Here is a 21215-nt window from a genome sequence, read left to right as displayed (position 1 = left end):
GCAGAGTTGTTATATAACCTAGCTCATTACCTTACATTCATTAATAGCCTTCCTCAATCAAGTGTGTAGCAGCCAAAAAGGAACCCAATTCTGTGCAATCTGAATATTGTGATTTGACTACTACTGATTGTTCCTAATCACTTCTGTAAAGGTAATCTACTTCCAGAAGGGATAGGCAGAAAATTATGAAGCCTATCTATGGATCGCATCAAGAATCAGAATCTCACACACAGGTCAGCTGTTTTGCACAGTCCTTCCCCAAAATCTCATTTCTAAAGCATATCCAATTCCTTAAGAATTCAAACCCTGGAATTCTGAGGCTAGCTGGAACGTACAAATTATTTCAGCTTTTGCCAAAAGAGATAGATTTTAAACAATAATATGTCAGATTCAGATTCTAAGGGAGAAATTTAAAGCTTGAAGTCCAAATGCCTGCCCATAACTTCATTTCAGTTTTTTGAACAAAAGCAAAAAATACCATAGTTCAGTCCCATATTTGGCATTAACTCTTACTAGTCACAAAAGGGGTCAGTATTACAGATTTTTCCAAAGTGGTTTAAATCAGAGGAGGTTTGTCAAAACTTGGCAGAACCTTTCAAGTGAGCACAGCGTGATGACAGAAATGAAACGCAATGTCTAAAAGAGAGAAAATAGGTCAGCACTCTGCAATAGTAAACTTGTCAGCGAGATCAATATGAACCTACAAGCTAATGGGGATGTTGGAATTTCCCTCCTATGAGGGAAGCGCAGTGTGGAGCCAGAACACGATTGTATAGTTGAGTCACTTGCAGAAAAGCAGATGATCTATTTAAATGGTATTTTCTCTACCCTTAATGAAAGGCACTGTTTTAAATATGGAATTTTCATGTTTAAACACAGTTTTCATTGACAAAATGTCATAGTAAATTAAATTTTGGTTCATTTGCTCTGATTTTAGTAATATGAGAAAAGAAAAAGGAAAGCAACGATCAAGCATCTTAAAATTCCAGAAATCTCATGAAATCCCTCATTAGCTTTCTAAATGTTAAATGTTTCAGAGAATTTAACATTCCAAATGGGATCTTTACATAAATTTTGAAATGACAAAAAAAAAAAAAAAAAATTCTTGTTACAGATATTTATCTTCTTGGGGCTCTTTAGTGCATTTATTTATTTATTTTTGAAGGTACATTACTTAATAAAAACATCAAATGCCAGTGCTTTGCAACAGTTTTGTTACTGTCTCTTTAAAATAACCCCCCAAATTACATTCAAAAAGCCAAGCTTTTCTGCTCATGTAGTGGCAGTGGATTTGGAAAAGTTATAGCCTACACTGCTCCTTTTCAGAGGCATTGCCCAGCATCAGTCAGCAGTCAATAAGCAGCTGCTGCTGCACATAAACTATTAAAGGATAAAGAGAATGCCATTGTGGGCTAGAGGGAAGGAGTGAAGAACTGAGCGAAATGCCACATGTGCCAACTGGTCTTTCTATGAGGAAAAACTCTACCAGAGAATGTAGTTGTGGTCGATGTAAGAGCGGAAATGGATTTTTCTGGAAACTTGGCTTATGGGGAAAGAAGCGCAGGAGGAAATAGAAATTAATTTGTTTGGCAAGTTATATGTGTATTTGTACACATGCACATGTCCAGGCATAATTTTTTACTTATCTTCAAAGAGAAATGTAACAAAACTGAGGTAGAAATAATGGCAGGAACACTCCAGCCAGGAGAGATTTTAAAAGTGTAATGGAAAATATATTGACAAAAAATGGAGCCAAAGTGTGAGTATGTGTGTGTGTGTGTGTGTGTGTGTGTGTGTGTATGTGTGTGTGTGTAGGGGTAAATCCTCATAAGTTTGAGGGTTTTTACGGGGTCATTTTGTCTGCATTTGTTTGTGGGGGATTGGGGAAAGTTGTTTGTTTTTGGCTGCTATTGACTACATTCTATAAGCAGCACTGCAACCCCATAAGCTATATCCGTGATCTAGAATGTCGCCATTCCCAACAGTTTTAACAAATAACTTCAAAACTACCACGACCACCGCTTATGCAGTAAAAGGCAGTCATAGCTTTTAGGTAATATGCCTCTTAAAGTCCTAACAGATCTCGTGGTTGATTGTTTCCAGATGCTAACATAAATGGAGTAAGTGGCTTTCCTTCACCAGTGTTATCTTTTAAGAACCATATCACTTAATTATCAAGGAGCAATGTACTAAGAACTCGTATAGTGTACTGACATAAAGAGAATTATTTTGCTCTGGTTTAATTCCCAGATTGGTAAAAGAACCTTTTTTTTTTTTTTTTGAAAAAAAAAAAAACCCTTCTATTTTCTACTTTAAACTGCGAAGATTTCAGTCATATCACACTTCAGTATTTTCCTGGATACATTCAAAATAATTTTCCTTTCCATTTTCCAATTGTTGAGGTAAACATACATATTTAATATAAAGTAACATTGAAGTCTAGCCTATAACTCTCAGCAGTACATAGTGCTTTCAACACATTCCTTTGAGGTACTGTACAAATCACAATCACTTTCCTGAGTTTTTGCAGACAGAACATTAAAAGAAATGAACTGCAGAAATTAAGGTCCAGATTACCGTTACCCTGTTTTACCTGTTCTTAGCTTAATACTGCAGAACAGACAGGATTGAGGAATACTGTTGCTCTTAGAATGGCAAAAATCTGGTTCTCTGTCGCAACACAACTGTTCATCTCTTTAGTCCAATGTTTGAAGTTAAAGCTCTTTATATTAGCACATGCCACCAATGTAATTGTGAGGCAAACAAAAAAAAAGCACCACTCCAGGCACTTGACAGCAACTAAATCTCAAGAACAGCAGAATGGAATCAACACACGGGGTTCATGTCCTTCTGAAATCAACCCACTTGCACCTTGCTCCTTGGCGAGTGGTGTCTGGCTTGAACAGAATTGAGCATCAACACACGCTTCCTGTCATCTGGGGCTTTTCAGATCAGCAGCTCTTGTTTGATGCATTTTTCCTCCAAGTCTACCCTGACTCTAAAGATGCAACATCATTGTCATCTCCCCCAGTAACCCTTCGCAATTTGAGTACTACCAAAAAGGGGTTCTCTACCCTATGTAGCAGGTTTTGTGTGTGTGTGTGCCAACATTCATTACATTTAAAAAAAAAAAAAGAAACGAAAAAGAAAAATTATCACTGACTGCAACCGAACATTTTGTTCCATTCAACATAAGTATCAAGCTCTTTTTGAGATATGCTAGGCTGAATCTTGCAGAAAGCATTTTCAAAGTCTTGATATGTAACTGGCCTCAATTGGCTGGGCATAATGGCTGAAAGGTCTGTCGCTGGCATGGCATGGAGTGGGCCCACTGCTGCTTCCTGACACAAATGAGCCACATCTAGTCCAGAGAAGCCTTCTGTGCGCTGGACAAGCAGTGCAAACTCCTTGTCATTGAGACAGTAATTGTGCTGTGAGAGCAGTTGTCCTATTATCTGGTGCCTCCCTGTGCTGTCAGGAAGCGGGATTAAAAGTCGTTTTATGAAGTACCTCCGAAGGGATTCATCTATTTCTTCTGGTTTACTGGTGGCGCAAATTACTACTATTTGGTCCTCAGCAGAAGTTAGTACAGTGTCCAGCTGCATAAGGAACTCGGTTCTCATTCTATTGACCGGACTGTGCTCTTCACTCACTTGAGAAGAGAGAAGCATGTCAATGTCACTAACAAAAATCACGGAGGGCTGACGACACCTGGCCACAAGAAAGGAAGCGTGGACGATTTTCTCTCCTTCCCCTAACCACTTGGTGACTAGACTGGAGCCAGCAATTTTGAAAAACGTAGCCCCCAGCTGACTAGCTATGCATCTACCTAATAATGTTTTGCCTGTTCCCCGAGGTCCAAATAAAAGGATGCTCCGAGGTAGGGCAGTCAGTCCATTGAAAGCATCTGACCTCAACACGGGCCATAAAACCTCCTCTTTAATGACAGCCTTTACCAGGTCAAGGCCGGCGATGTCATTCCAGTCCACTGGAGGTCCTTGGTTGATAATCTCATTGGTTACAAGGTCAATGAGGTGTGTGTCAGTATTCTTCAGTTGCTCGTCCACAGAGTGGTTGGATGAGGTAGCTGCACGGAGTCCCGGGCCTTGCATTGGATGAGGGAGGAGCTGTCTGTGCTCGTCCCCATGCTCATTCATTACGGGGGATGTATACTTTCCAAAGGATTCACTGGTTCTGGATCCCAAGGAATTTTTAGTAGTACTGTACGAAGGGGGTGTCAAAGCCCTGCTGGACTGGCTGCTGAATTTCCTTTGCTGTTCAGAGGACATTAGCTGCTTTGTTGGCTTAAATGCTAAGGATGATGTTTCAGCACTTCTGTCAAAGCCATTCCCCCTGTTTGTGTTTGAAATGCTGTTGTCGGGCATTCTGTACATAGGACTCTGTGTAGATCTCTGTTGGCCATAGCTGTAATTTCCATAACTGGAGTCCATTTCTCCTTGCCCTGCCATATAGAAGGCTTTCCGTTTGAGAGAACTTGCTGAACTGTTTGTCAGAGCTGAGGGGGCAATAGGTGTCAAACCGTGACTCTGGTAGGTATAGCCAGGTACAGTAGTAGGGGGCAGCGGAGTAGGAGCAGGAATTCCTGAAGGCAGGTATGCTGAAGGAGGAGGTGCACCACCTGGGCTGTACCCAGGTCCCACCGAGGTTTGAGGAGGATAGCTAGCAGAGGGGTAGCTATAACTGGAGAGGTTAGAGGTCCCATTGTAGCCTGGGACTAGGGCTGGTGGTGGAGGAGGAGGTGGCGGTGGCTGTAAGAGGCCGGAGCTATGCAAAGGGGATGGATGAGGGGAAGGAAGTGCAGGTGCTGGCTGGCTGCTGTATGTAGAATGCAAATATGATCCGTTGTATCCTGTGGCATATTCCTGAGATGGTAGCCCTGAATGGAGACTCGGTACTGTGTGACTTCCACAGGTACTACTAGAGTAACTAGGTTCTGTCAGGTTGCTGGCCACCCCAGGAGAACTCCCTATACTGGCAGAGACATCCGCAGGAGGGAGAGCTGTACTTACACCAGCTTTGCTGGCGGTGATAACATCTGGAACACAGTTCATGGGATACACACTTTCGGAATTCAATGAAGGCTGCCAAGGTTCACTTTCATTCTTCCGACCATTCACCAACCCTGAAGGTGCATCCGTGTAGTTGCTGAGGACAGGCCGCTCAGCTGGGCCTTCAAGAATTCCAGAATACTTCTCTGCATACTTTTTTAACAAATTGGAGGCAGTCAAAGCAGATATGTCGTCATTGGCCCAGGCGTATTGATAGGTGCGCTGCAGATGACCACGGTAGGCTTCAACTTTGTGGGCAGGAGACCGAGTGGTCGATGTGATGTCAAAGTGCTGTTCTGGCCACTGGGCATGCTCCGGCGTCCACTGCATCTTCAAGCCTATGGTTGTTGGAGAAAAAATAAAGTTAATGGTATGTGTAGATATTCTTTAGACTTTTTAAGAGCATCCTGCAGATGCAATATTTAAAAGCAAAACAAATCAAAATTTACTCTCATCCTGTATAGTCAAGAATAATTTCATATCGACACTTTGACCTTCCAAAAGCTTTAGCGGTTATATGTTACCTGTATTATTATCTGCATGATTTAAAGTAAATTAAAATTAAATTCAGCTTAAAAATAAAGACCGATAGCTACAAATGATATATTACACACACCCTAGAAAGAACCTGAAATGTGTTCACATAAAGCATGGTTATTTTTTTTTCCACAAAAAAAGAAAAAAGTGAGTTCAATTGTGTACATACATATACACACATACATACATGCACATTCTTTTTCCTGTCAAATTAAAACACATTCATGATGAGTTTAAAAATAAAATATGCACAGATTTAAAATACTTAGAATGTAAGTGTTATTAACATGTAAGATACCTAACTGCTCTGTCTTTTCATATCACAGTTTCTGTTTTATATTTTAACCAATATAAAAATATGAGACACAGCTGACAGATCACATCTAGGATACCTCTCTTATTTGGTACTGAACACCTAGTTAGCACAGTATAATGCACCCTGCGCAGAACAATATGACACAGACAGAGCAGGTCATTCCATAATCCAACTCTCATCTAAAGTGGTCCACGACAGTTTCAAATCTGCTTCGTGGAGTGCAGCAAAGCAATCTCCCAGGCAGCGCTCCATCGCTTTCATCACACAAAGCCTACAACTCGGTATGAATTACAACTGGCTCCTTTCTGCTTTTCAGTTCTGTTGTTGAGTCTCTGGAAAAAAAAAACAAGCATCACTTGTCTGTCGGTCTTCTTGCGTTCTCTCTCTCTCTCTTTTATTATTATTTCTCCCTTTTTAGTTTAGAGCCTTCAGGGTACTTAGAAAAGGTGTATGGTGGGGTAAAAGAGAGAGAGAAAGAGAGGTAAAAAGAGAGAGAAAGAGAGAGGAAGGAAAGAAAAGAGGAAGGGGGAAGGGAGAGGGGAAAGGAAGGACAAATGGAGAATGTGAAGCAATCTCACCCTTCAAAGTTCCATAAGAAACAATGTATGACATTAGTTATTAGAGGATAACTAGGTGACAAGATGATGTGGTTAACAATCTTTCATTTGCTAGACTAATTGGTGAATAGAACTCTCTGTGATCAGACTAAATAGCATTTTTTTTTTCCCACTTAAGAGAATTCATAGCTCTTAAAAGAATTATAGAATCATCAAATTTTAAAGCTGGAACTTTCCCTAGAGATCACTTAATCCAAACCCTTCATTTTATAGATGAGGAAATTGAGACCTAGAATTAGTGACTTGCCAAAGGTCACACTGCTATTTAGTGGCAGAACTGAGGGGGAGGGGAGAGAGGCAAAACACCTATCTTCCATAGCAGTTTCTTTCCACTATAATGCATGCAACGCATGACAGGATTGTTGCATATTTGGGTACAGCTATATTAAACAGACTTTCTTAATTCTCTCTTGTATGACCAAAAATGGTTCTTGCAAACTGTATAGTGCCCTCCAGCACAGATTCCTTGATAAGGGGGAGGCCTAGTTTAAATGAAGCATCTGTGGCACGAGCTCCCTTCTGAATTATTCCAGTCTATTTTGACAGCTCCTACCCCTTTCTTTTCTCCTCCCCCAGCCCCTTTAGCTCCTCATTGCCTGACTCTGGCATCTGACATGGCCAGCTTAGCCTCCCTAAGCTAAACCTAACATAGCACACAGTTTGGTAACAGAATGGCGTGTTGATTCCCTTCTGACTCCCTCTTCCTTGTTTGCAAAACCGCTGCACCAGACACTGGAAGTTAATTAGCAGGATGATGCTGTGCTAATTGTGTTAATTTACAAGGTTTTAGTCAAAGAGAATCATGCCAGGGCTGGCACTGCTGTCATGCTTCCGACTTAATGATTAAGAAATACTGAAAACAAGGTGGGAAGGATTGCAGTAATTACACAATAAATGAATAAAGCAACAGGATTCATTTGCAAATATATTTTATTGCAGTTGTACTCATTTGCATTTGGATTTTTTTTTTTAAAGGATTCATGCAGATATTCATTTGCAAATCACCGTCTCAGTTAAATTAAGCCTGAAAGCTGCAAAGTACAACTTAATCGAGCCTTATATTTTATTAGTACAATACTGAAGCTCCTGTTTCACACTGGCTTGTCACAAAGCTCTTCCTAGTTTCTTTCTTTTATTTCTCTAGGGTTATTCCCCCTTTAAAAAGTCTATTTCCCTTTCCCTATCTCCATTTGTCAAATATTCAGGTCAACTGGAGAAGTGATATTTTAAAAAATAACAATGCTATTTCTAAGGATCAGCAGGTATCATTTTATTCAGAGACACTATCTGGAGGTGAGTTCTTGAAAGATGCGTTTTTAAATCCTGGAATTGTTTAAATCCTGGAAAATTGTTTAAATCCTTAATTGTTCCTGATCTCTCATTCCATACTTTTTCAGAAGAGAAAACAAACCACCAAAAAAAAAAAAAAAAAAAAAAAAAAAAAAAAAAAAAAAAAGCCGAAATCACACTTGAAGGGGAAAGATGCAGTTTTAATGAAGCAACATTTCAGGAATCATACATTCATTAAATTCAACTAGAAATTATTAAGAGCAAATCACCAGGAACCAATCGCAAGTAATCAGTATCTAAATTCTTCTGGTGCCATGGGATTTACTCCAGCCTTATAAAAAGGAGAGAATACTAATGTATCTTTAATGTAGAACTGCCTAAAAGACATACAAATTCATTAGTCCTATAAATTATATCTATGATATTAATGTCCTGAGATTTTTCTCTTCAAGGATTACCCAAACACAGAGTTAGACAAATAAGAACTTAGATATTCCACATATAAGAATGTGATTAGGTAGATTCTTGGGTAGGTATACACGAATAAGTGTCATGCAAATGGTCTCAGAAAAGAATCTAACAAAGGAAGTTACAACAAAGAAATTAGAATGGACATGGCCTCTGCTATTAAATGTAACTGAACTCTGCTAGCACTAGCATATTAATTAACAAACATATATTGGGTAAATTTAGATTTTACAGTAACCATTTTGCTTTTTATAAATCTATTAAGTGATTAGTTCAGGATAAACTATTTTAAGCCATGGTAGATAGGGCATTAAATATAGTGTTACAAATTCTGGTTCTAAGTTTAAAGCAATCTTCTCTTTAAGAGAATTCCATTTTTCCCATAATGTAACATAGATTCAATTGCCATAAAAAGAGAGGGGTGTAATTTGAAATAAAACAAATTGGCTATCTTTCACTGGATAAGAAAAATCTTTTTCAAGGTGAGAGATTCTAAATTTCTGCTTAGTTTACCTTGAAGTAGGAAAGCTATTTAAATTTCGTAAAATTTCAGCTTCACCTGCAATTAAGCAAAGATCATATCCAGCAAAATTATTTATTTAGAACAATTACTAGATAGATCATTGCTTTCTGATTGTCATGCTATCTTTGGCCTCCTTAACATAAGCATTTATTCCGGTACTTTGTAATGATTAGTGTTATTTGGAAGCATAAGTTAACAGTTAACCATATGTGAGTTCTTCATATTAGTATGAGCTAAAGAAGCTATCCATAAGACTGCCTGGGCCTTAAGGGCATAAAGAGCCTTTTTATCAATTCCTTGCATTTTGACATTAATTTGAAGTAGCACCAAACTTGTTTTTTTTTATTCTGTTTATTGTTAGTGATCTCTCAGATACCAAGTGGGAACAAATATGCAAAACCACACATGGTCTTTGAACAACAACAACAACAACAACAATAACATTGTGCTCTATTTGAATTGGTAGCTGTTAAGTCTAATTTTTCTTCATATACATATATGATATATTTAAATCATATAAATATATAGTAGAGCTTCACAAGTCCTTAATGTATTTTATTCTAGAAATAATATGTGTAAAACCTTAGAAATAATATTATTTTATCAGTAATAGAAGTATGATTGAAAGAAAAAGTACTCCCACAGGTGTTAGGAAATTATTTTTTTAGTTACTATGAACATTTGGGAAAACAAAGCAAAAAAAAAAAGAGAAGAAAGAAAAAATAGTTCTTAAACTAATTGGAAAACCTCTCATAAACATTTATAAAAAGGATTGTCAAATAGGATAAATGACAAATTTTATAATGTAAAGTGTTTAATATTTATATATAGAATGGTATGCAAGAGAAACTTGCTTTTAAGATAATTTAACATAAGTGTTACATGCAAAAGACAGATACCATACTAGAAAGCTTGAGTGATCTATTCTTGTCTGATATTGTTTTGATATTGTTATAATGCTACATGCTTTTCAATCATACTGAGAGGTTGGCTCTTTTCAAACATTTTTAAGTAGTCATCACTGAACAGTTTATTATTTTTTTTCCATTTCTAAAATATTTACTCCTTATTCCTTTCTCTCAAATTCTCTAAAGGTTGAAATTATTTGAAATGAACACAAAAAATCAGAAATGTGTTATAGTCTGAAAATATTTCCATACCTTCAATTTTACAACTAAATTATGGATGAAGAGAAAGGAAATAACATTGGAGGAAAAATAGAAGTTTTGAACCAATTTTCTGAATCAAAGGGAACTTAAAATTAAAAGCTAGCAGTTTCCTAGTAGTCAGTGATCTGTACATAGAACATATTCCTTAAAATAGCCATTTTTGTCACCTAGGGTTCCTCCAGATACTTTTGTAGTCCTAAAAAGCTACTTGTTCCAAGAAGGTTGCCCTAGGTTAATTTTGGCTGCTAGGTAAACTGCCTTGATTTGTACAACCTTACAGACTTCCTAGGGGCAGGGACCTGGAGGCAAAAAGCTGCAGGCACAGGTATGCAACAGATCAGCAAGCAGCACAATACATAAGTACACAACAAAATGCAGAAAAACACCACACCTATTACTACATTTCTTTGGGTTGTTTTACCTCCAAACATTTCATTATTATTATTATTATATTTTAATATTGAAACTATTTTATTGCAATATTTAGCAAGGCATGGGCTTGGAATTTAGGGTTAGGGTTAGGGTTAGGGTTAAAACATAAGAATTATAATACAGTTAAACTTCCTCCACTGTATACAACAAATTCATCATTTTCTAGGCAAAATATAGCAGAGCAAATTCAGAGAAACACTAACGCTTTCAAAAACAGACTAGAAAGTTTATTAGTTGCAACTGATAGGTTTATGTTGCAAAAATACTTCAGAGGAGTTTCATGAACACCCTACTCCTGAAAACTGTGGCTTTGTCCTTCCCAATCACCAATTTTCAAGCTGGACTACAACTAAATACAATTTGCAAAGATTCTGAGCAGTCTTTATTCTAGACTCTCCTCATCAATGGCAAATGAAAGTTAAGTCAGAGGCAGATAACATAAACAAAGTTCTAGAATAACATTATTCAGATTACCAAGAGGAGAAATAGAACCTCTGACATATTTCATCTGGAACCCTCTTATCAATATATACCCTTATGATGTCTTTTTCATCACCTGGTTTGGATCTGAAAATAAAATAAGGTGAACTTATTGATAACAAAAAGGGGAGAGGTATTCAAAACATGCCAGCTCCTACCCTGAAATATATTTGCTTTTCATCTTTCTTTAAATAATCTTTTCTTCTCAAGGCTCAGTTAAAACATTCTCTCCTCCTCGATAGTCATAAAGCCCTTTCTGCAGTTTTTCTTCCATCAAGCACTGGGCCTAGAGTCAGGAAATTGTCATTTAGTGGGGTTTTTTTGGTCACGTCTGACCCATCCTGACTGCATTTGAGATTTTCTTGGCCAAGATACGGGGCAAGTTTGCCATTTCTTTCTTCTGCTCATTTTCAAATGAGGAAACTAAAGCAAACAGGGCTAAGTGACCTGCCCAGAGTCACCTAGCTAAGTGAATAACACAGGTCAGATTTGAACTTGGAAAGGTGAATGCTTCTTCCTGACTCTAAATCTGGTATTTTATTCACTGTTCAAATTTGGCTAAAGACATTTATTATCTGTGTTATCCTGGACAAAGTACTTGCCTCAGTTTCCTCAAGTGTAAAATGCACCTACCTCCAGAGTTGTTGTGCGGACCAATAAAACCAAAAATTGTAAAGTGCTTAGCACAGTGCCTGGCACATAGTAAGAATTATCTAAATGTTAACTATCCTTATAAGATATTTCTCTGTGTACATATCATAATCCCCACTTCTCTCCACTACCATTAGAAATTAAGCTCTATGAGGGTTGAGGTTATCTGTTTTAGGCTTTGTATATGGTTAATGACATACATAGGCAGTACCATTTGATATTTATTTGATTGAATCCAGTCTATTACATTTGATCTCATTTTCAGGACACCAAAATATGTAGGTTATAAGTGAACATATTATTCAGCACTTTTACAGTAGAGGAAAAGCTGAATTCAGTCCCAGGACCCGAGTTTGAATTCCAGTTCTGTCACTTATCTATTTCACCTTAAGCAAATCATTAAATGCTTCTGATTCCTTCACCAGTAAAATGAGGATATTATAATAAATGATCTCTCCAAATCCCCACTGCTCTACCATGAATGGTTCTATAAATACTTATTGACTGTACATTTGCTAATTGCAAAGCATTGGGAATAGGAGTAGAATTTTTTTTTTTTTAAAGGAATATAACATCAGAAAGGAAAAAGCTAACCGAGCAGAAATAACATTTGCAGCAAGTATTTCCAAATTGTTTCAGAGTTGTAGATTAAGAAACATTCCTTCAATGATAAATGGTTAGAGACTAAAACACAATTCACAGAAGAATAATTCCAAGCTATTGATAGCCATATCAAATAATATTCCAAATCACTATTAGAGACAATCAAATCAAAACAATTCTCAGCTTCCATGTCATGCCTATTAAAAAGTTAAAGTTGATTAAAAAATAAATTGGTAAATGTTGGAGGAGCAGTGGGAAAACAGGTACAACAGTGGAGCTATGAATTAATATAGCTTTTCTAGAAAGTTATTCAAAACTATATTCCCATAATTACCAAACTATGCATACTCTCTGACCCAGAGCCTATATGTACTCCAAAGAGATCAAAGAATAAAGAAAAGAGTCATGTATAAGTATATGCATACCCACTTGCATACTATTTATATATACATATGTAAACATTATGTTTCTGGATTTGGATCTATGTGTATTTACATATTCATTCACTCATTTACTTACAGCAGATCTTTGTGTGGTGGTCAAAATTTGGAAACTAAGGGGGTACTGATTCATTGGGAAATGGCTGAACATATATGAATATGATGGAATTCTGCTGTATAGTAAGAAATAACTAAAATGATGGTTTCTGAGAAACCTAGGAAGATTTCTATGGACTGGTACATAATGAAGTAGGCAGAATCAGAACAATTTATAAAATAGCAAGAATACTATAAAATAAAAACCTTGAAATACTTAAGAACTCTGATCAACATAATGACCAAACATGATTTTAGAAGACATGATGCAAAATGTCACCCATATCTTGTCAAAAAAGTAATAGATTCAAGGTACAAAATGAGATAAACAGTTTTTGGACATGACTATGATGAATGTGTTCTTCTTAATTATACATATTTGGTACAAGGGTTTTGCTTTTTCTAGTTATTTTTTTATGGTAAGTTGGAAGAAGTGGAGTAGTTGGGAGAGAAAAATGCTGTTAAGTTAAAAAAAAAAAAATGAAACTCAAAAGAACAAAAAGGAATCTATTTCTCAAAGCTACCTTCACAGAGCATCAGACATTCTTTCTTTCTTTTTTTAAGCATGATGTGCAAAGTTTTCTAATCATGAGATAAGAAACAAATTGTATTAATGCTGTATGCCCAGCACTATGCTAAATATTATTTCATTTGACCCTTACAACAATACTGGAAAGAAGGTACTATTAGTATTTCCATTTTATAGTTGAGGAAAGTATATAGAGATTAAGTTATTTGCCCAGGATGACAGAGCTAGTAAGTATCTACTGGTGTTGAACTTAGTCCCAGTTAATTAATTACAATCCCAACACTATCCACTATGCTACATAATTTTATAAACTGAATCTGAATCTTAAAAAAAGACTGAAGACCATATGATTTTAGAGCTAGAAAAAATCTTAGAAAAAGATCTTTTCTCAAAAGCCTTTTATTTTACAAATGAGAAAACAGGCCATAAGGGTAGTGATTTGTCTTGAGATTACATAGGCAGTTCATTACAGATTTGGGATTGTACTCTAAGTCTCCTATACTTCCATGTCACTGCTTTTTTTGCTTTACCAAAACTTATTTCTACTGTTCACACAGGAAGAAAAAAAAAAAGATACTTTTTGCTCCAGTTATCCCAGACACAGACATTAATTCAAATTACTATTTAATTAAAAGTTTTAATAAAAAGAGAAAGTGTGAAGGTTTTGAATCCCTAACAAAACCTTCTGTAGAGGGTTGATTTTGAAAATAGAAAATAAAAAACAAAAATGAGATTTATTCTTAGAATTTAGGTGACTAAGAGAAAAGAACAACTATTTTCAAAATGCCAAGATCAATTTCTAAAGAAATTTATTGTCGTGATGCTGACAAGATAATAAAAATAAAAATAGTTCTAGATGATATTTCAACAAATTTAAAATCCAGGGACTCAATTCACTTATGCAAAATTGTTGCTTTTTGTCCAAATTTTTAAAAAGTTTTTAAAAAGTGTTGAAAATTCATATGTTCTATAATTAAAACAGAAACAATTAGTGTTTTACCTCTTATAGGTAATTTGCACACCTTAACATTAGAAACCAAAAATTAGAAGCAAAATATTGGTTAAGTATGGATGAGTAAAAAAAAAAAAAAAAAATCCAAAATCTAGTCTCAAATGAATATACCCCAATTATCTAATTTAAATATTGTCAAATGATTATTCCTTTTAAATCACACTTTCATATCTTATGACAGCAAATTACAACACAATTGTGGCAAACTGCTCCCCTCCCCCAACCCCAGTCCCATCCTTCACAAAACACATTCTACCTCATTTACATGAAGCAATACTTTTAACAACCATTTAGGCTAAGAGCTCTCAGAGCTTCAGTAGTTACAACTCATATCTCCAGAACTCAAAAACTCCAACCACAGAAAAATAGATACACCAATAAAACTTAAAACAATATCTATATTCCCACACAAAGGTAAACTAAGTATCTCAGTTATCCACTTATCTACATCCATATGTGTGTGTGTGTATGTGTGTGTGTGTGTGTGTATAGGTGCCTGTCTGTCTGTCTCTCTTAATTTTTTTTTTTTTTCTGATGGAAGGAATGATTCACTCTATCTTGCCCAGACTGGCAATATAGTAGATCTCAATTTTGACTGGCACTAAAGCTTTAATCTGTTCCTTTTCCCAACCTGGACTAGTTCATTCCTTGGGCAGCCTAGTACCTCTCCTCTACCAAGAGTTTCCTTACCATATTGTTGTCACACTTAATGTGGGCACCAATCTTTAATTTTACTGCAGTTCAAAATCCCTGAACTCAAACAATCCAGTGGATCACTTAATTAATACCCTCTTGAATCTTGGATTCCACTCTTAGAACCACCTGGGATCTGCCAACCCAGTTTTGTCAGCTTATCTTTACAGTTAACATCTATGTAACACTATGTATAAGGCATTATGCTGAGTACTAACTATCTTGAGAGCTAGGTGCTGTAATGATGTGCATTTTATAGATAAGGGAAACTGATGCAAATAGAGGTTATGGCTTATCCAGGGTGACAGAGGTAGTAAATATGTGAGACTACATTTGACAGGTCTTCCTGACTCTCAACCTGGTACTCTAGGAATTGTTCCACTTGCTTGCATATAGGTCATCTCCATGCCACTCTTCAATACTAGTTTCCTTTTTTATCTCCCCATTATATGTTGTCTTCCCTAGAAGGAGGAGCTCTTTGGGGTGGTGACAGTTTTATTTGACCACATTTGTATCTTCAATGGATTGAGCAATGGATCTGGAGTCAGGAAGCTCTGAGTTCAAATCTAGCCTCAGACACATACTAGCTCCATAACCCTGATTAAGTCTTTTAATCTCTTCTCTGCCTTAGCTTATTCTATTGTAATATGGGACTAATTGTAATACCTACTTCTCAAGGTCTTTGTGAGGATTTAATAAAATGCTATTTGTAAATGCATAAATATTATCTCCTTCCTTCTTTAGTGCTTAGCACAATGCCTGGAACACAGTAAACGCTTTAGCCATCTAATCTATGAATCTAAATAAATTTTATAAATCTAAAACACTTTATAAATAATTAAATACTTTAATAAATCTAAATAAATTTAATAAGCTTCTAGTGAGGCATTCCCTGGATTCTGTGATAACTTTTAGAAGTCTTTTTCTTCCTTTTTACTATGCATACACACATATTTTAAGGGATTTTAATCATTGTAATCATTAGTATATGATATCATTAATACCATTGTAATACTAATTCAGAATACTTTAAGATTCCCAAATTGTTTTCTTCACAACAACATGTGATGCAAGAATAAAAAGTAAATAAATAAAAGAATAATATCTGCATCATAGATGAAGCCACCCATCTTCAGAAATTATGTGCCCTTAGTCACTTAGTTATTAAGTGTCAGAGAAGGATTTAAACTCAGGTCTGGCTTGATTCTAAGTCCTTTCCTTTTTCTACTTTTTCCACTATATTTCACCACATTTTCTTCCTGAATTGCAGGTACACAACTAAGGTTAGTTGAGGTTGCTGGATTAGTGATTTTTAGAAATGAAAATCTTAAAATTTTAGAAAATGAAAAATAATTACCATTAAAATTTTGATCAATTATTGCCCCCCTCACCCCACAAACCCAATCATTTCCTCCTTCACTTCTCCTCTTTCCAATCCAACCTCCACAGAGCTGCTAAAATAATCTTCCTCAAGTCCAGATCTGACCATGTCACTGCCTTTCTCAGAAATCTCCAGTGGCTTCTTATTCCCTCTAAAATAAAATACAAACTCTTCACCTTGAAATTTAAAACCATTCACCAGCTGGCTACAGCGTTCCTTTCCAAACTTATTTCTTCTTTCTTATAGATAATGTTCTAGTCAAACCAGCCTATTTGCAGTTCCCCAGACACAGGGTTCTAAATCTCTTACCTTAGCATTGAGTGTTCTCATGTTAGGAAAATCTTTACTCCTAATCTGCTTAGAAACAAATTCATTTTCGTTGTTCAGTTATGTACGACTTTTTGTGACCCCATTTGAGTTTTTTTTGTTAAGAGATACTGAAGTTATTTGCCATTTCCTTTTCCACTTCATTGTATGGATGAGGAAATTGAGGCAAACAGGGTTAAGTGACTTGTTCAGAGTCACACAGCTAGTAAGTAGCTGAGGCCAGATTTGAACTCAGGAAGAGGAGTCTTGACTAACTCCAGTCCTGGCACTCTACTCACTGAACCCCTGAAGCCAAGTGTCATCAGGAGCTGTTTTCTCTTTAAATTATTTCTCATCCTATTAATTGTTGTTTTTGCTTCTTCCTCAAGTTATATTGTATGTACTTAGCATTGTTTGAGCTTTATCACCTCAATAGATTAGTATTTTGTGCCAATAATTAATTGTTAAATATTAAACTCCTCTTTGAAAGGGGGTCTTAGAAGCCATTTAGTCAAATCTATAATTGACTACAATGACTTCTACAATAGATGGAACCAATGGCAGTCTAGATTTAGCTTGAATATTCCTAGTAGGCAAAATTCATAATACACAAATAATATAATTTTTTCTTCAGGTTCTCATTTCAAAAAATTCTCTGTCTATTCTCATTCTCTTATCCTCATATGATCATAGATAGCTTTTTAAATTAAATTCATCTTATTCTGCTCTCTCCCTCCCCCAATTTAGCCTATTTCATTAAGGTCCTTCCAGGTTTAAAAAAAATCTGAATACACATCATCTTAATTGATGACACTACATTTTGTGATCATTGCTTGCTTTTTGATTCTTTCCATAACCATCACTTGAAAAATTCATTCCAGACTTTTGCCAAGAATCTAAGTAAAGGTCACCACCTACAGCTCACATTTTAATATTGTTAGTGTATGTTTCTTGTATTGATAGTTATATGGTCTTATAGTAAATAGAGTAGTTTAACGGAGATTCTATGATGCCTAGTTGGCTGTCTAAATATTTTCTTATAATTGGCACAGTAGATAGTCTTGGGATAAGGAAGTTTTGGATTCAAGTTCCCCCTTTGATTCCAGCTGTGTGATTGTACAATTCATTCAACTCAGGGCCTCAGTTTCTTTTTCTGTAAAATAGGTATAATAACTAAAGAACTACATAAGAAGATGTTGTTATGCTTGGATAGATTCAATATATACATATACATTTACATATGCATGAGCATTCTATTCATGTCAAGTACTATGTATCTCTATCTTATCTGGTCCATAATTTCATCATCAGTAGAAGGAATTCCAAGGGAAGAAATTCCCTCTATTAATACAGATCAGCAAGTTTACTATAGCAGATAGCCTTAGAGAATAGTGACTTACTCAGTCACAGAAACAAAATGTGTCACAAACAGGACATGAATACTTTTTTTTTTCTGATTCAGAAGCTAGCTTTTGACCCACTATCCCACAATGTTTCATATATAAGTGTGTGTGTGTGTGTGTGTGTGTGTGTGTGTGTGTGTTTGAATTCATTTTTTGGTTAGAAAAAGAATAAATCTACCTTTTGCTACTTGCCCTCCATTCTATGGAAGCTTTCCTATAGTGCAATACATTTTATTCAGATGACAAAAAAACTCACTCATCAAACTGTGAATGAATTTGTATATTAAACTGTAAAGATGACTATTTTACCATTATTACCTACTGAAGGTGAAACTCTGTAAGTGTGGGCCTGACCGGTCAGCATTTTTAATATGCAAGACATATATAAAAGGAGAGCTTGCATTTATGAGGATGAATGCTTAAGTGCTCATGCAAAGCAATTATACTGATGAAAGAAATATCACTTTTAGCCCACTGATCTCATGTTCAATATGTGGCCATGACAGACAGCACATCACTTAAGGCTCCTCCTTTCTGATAATAGCTTATCACCATCCACACAAGGAATAGCATAACTACAAGTCTACATCAATTTGCAGAATACATAAAAACTAGCCTTTTCATGCCAATAGGTTCTTATATTTTTACCCATTCAATCTGTCAGAATTCTAGTACTTAAATAAATGTGGGTGAATGACAAGTAATTACATTCACATTGAAATCTATATAATTTATAAGTATAATGTATAATTCTTTTATAAAAGTTACAAATGTTTGCAAGCAAGTATACTTGAATAAACTAACATCTGACAAAAGTCAAGGCTAAAGGTTCTATGTAGCACTTCCTAAATTAATGGACAAATCTATACTCCCATATTCATGGACAGATATATATGTATATACATAGGCATGCATATATACTACTTGAAGTATTATAGAAATCTGAACCTGGAATTCTGTTTTTCACTGTTAGGTGTCATCAACTCTTTCAAGAGAATCTGAATTCAAGTCTCCGTAGGTGAAGTAATATCTGATTTTCATATGTTCAGCCAAATGTTAATTTGTTTAGTGTACCTTTATGAGGGATTTGAGACACCTTATAATCAGTTTAAATAAGCCTTTGCAGTTAACCTTTAAAGTTGTTTGATGACCCTTCATTTTTTATGCCGCCTCTTACTTTTTTCCCCTCCATATGTTACTTTCAATCCATTAAGGCCATCAAATCCCCCTATTTTCCCCACCCCTTGTTCTTTTTGTCATATAGAGATCTTCAGGACATACCACATATATCCAGAGGGAATGCCAAGGCTAATGAATATGTATATTCTGTGTCACAACAGGGCACTCCCCTTGTTCTGCAGTATCAACCTTTTTAAGTGTGTAAATAACAGGTGAACTAAAGAGCACAGGGATAAATGGGGTTAACACAACCTGAAAACCACAGTCTAAATTCACCATCATGAATCAGAAAGGAGAGATACAAATGCTAATTTTTTTTTAAATATTTGAATTTTTCTTTCTAATGTCAAGGATTCAGTAGAACAGAATTATGCCAATGGACTCTAAGATCTCATTTTAACACTTTCCATTAACACAACAAATTTAGCACAATACAAACCTAGATTGATAACAAATAGAAGGTTAAGATTCTACTCATAATCCTACAATGTAAATGCTAACAATGTAATTTTGAATTGTGCTTCAAATCCTCTTCCAAGTAGTGAAAGCATAAATCCTAAATAAATAAACCAGGAGTAACAGGTACAAACAGTCAATTATAATAATTTATTTATAATGATGTTAATTCAATCATTTTATTAAGTATGGACCTTTGTACCTAATCCACCAAATTAATTGTTTGGGGGGAGTAGGATCACTCAAATTTCAAACACTGTAGTCACAATCTTTTAAGTAGTTCTCCAGCATTTTCCTCCATTGGAAACATATATATATATATATAAAGAGAAAACAATGAGTTCTTATTTAAAATGAAGCACCTCTCTGCTAATTAGATAAAGTATAAAAACATTACTCATTTTTAAGTACAAACATAATCTGATACCCTCCTAAAACCTCTCTCTTTAAGTTGACACCAAAGCATAAGGAAGCCTGTACAAAATTTGTTTAGGTTATCTAAGCATTTTGCTCTTTGGGGCAATTCTTGCATTAATTTTTAATGCAATAGCAAAGAAATGTAGCGTCGTGGATTTCGATAAAAATATTCTATAGCCAAGACTGGGTGACATAGTGCATTAATTCAGTGTCCTTCACTCCTGGGACCTGCGTATAATTTAGTCCAGTCTGAAGAAAATAACTTTGATCTGGAGGCAGTGGAAAAAAGCTACATATGAAATGAGTTTTGGTGGGTTTAGTGTTGTTTCTTTCATATAAGACGACATATAAAGATAAACTGCTTTAGAACACTACCAATGTGGCACTGGATTAAAAGCAAAAGGCTATTAGTAACTCAGACAGAGTTTTTTCTTCCCTCTCCTATCCACTCATTGTATGCTCCTCACAAAAACATTCTAAAAATCTAGTAGAGTAAAACCCTAGTACCAATTATAATGGAAATTCTCTGATTTCCAGAAAAAGGGAACATTGCTAAAGTGTATGAATGACAATACCTGTTTTAACACTGTTGTCTTTTCCATTTGTAACACTGAATGGTGGATAGTGAGAAATAGAGGCAGAAGACAGGATATTGGCATGTAGGGGGAATCTAACATTGTCTTTTCTAAAGAGGGTGGATGTCCATCTGCTTAGTCTCTGGAATAGCATCAGCACAAAAAAGAACAGCAAGTTTAAAAGAAATTGCTTGTTCAGGTTATATTTTAAATTTTTGCTCTATGGCTATGACAACACACACAACTGGATTTACTATTTATCACGTTTTAAACACATGCATGTATTTGTGTGTGTGTGTGTGTGTGTGTGTGTGTGTGTGAAGTGTTCCTTTTCTGCATATTTTCCCCCATATAATCAAAGTGATTGATTCCATCATGTGTGAACATAGCCAATGAAATGGACCTTACCTTGTCTTTTGCTTCTGTTTCTTTCAAATACCCTTAACTCTTATCCATGAATAAATAAGCCTTATTTATAATCTAATATATTAAACATCCCCTAATAATGTTTCTTTTAAAGTAGCAAATACCATAAAGGTGCTATTTTTATATACTGTAATATTTTTTCTAAAT

At 35.6% G+C, this 21215-nt stretch overlaps 1 protein-coding gene across 1 annotated transcript in view; it reads right to left on the bottom strand.

The window, feature by feature from the left end:
• The window catches only part of FIGN (fidgetin, microtubule severing factor), a 10556-nt gene extending 3079 nt beyond the window's left edge, over window positions 1-7477 (bottom strand). The window contains exon 1 of the mRNA XM_031960569.1: window positions 1-7477. This exon is cut by the window's left edge and continues 3079 nt beyond it. Within this exon, the coding sequence (XP_031816429.1) occupies window positions 3156-5399 (2244 nt within the window). The 5' untranslated portion in view covers window positions 5400-7477 and the 3' untranslated portion in view covers window positions 1-3155.
• Between the last annotated feature and the right edge of the window lie 13738 nt (window positions 7478-21215).

This window comes from Sarcophilus harrisii, chromosome 3, assembly GCF_902635505.1.
Source record: "Sarcophilus harrisii chromosome 3, mSarHar1.11, whole genome shotgun sequence".
In the NCBI taxonomy this organism is placed as follows: domain Eukaryota; kingdom Metazoa; phylum Chordata; class Mammalia; order Dasyuromorphia; family Dasyuridae; genus Sarcophilus; species Sarcophilus harrisii.
The sequence above is the reverse complement of the archived record's forward strand: the minus strand, read 5'-3'. Positions and strand labels throughout refer to the sequence as shown.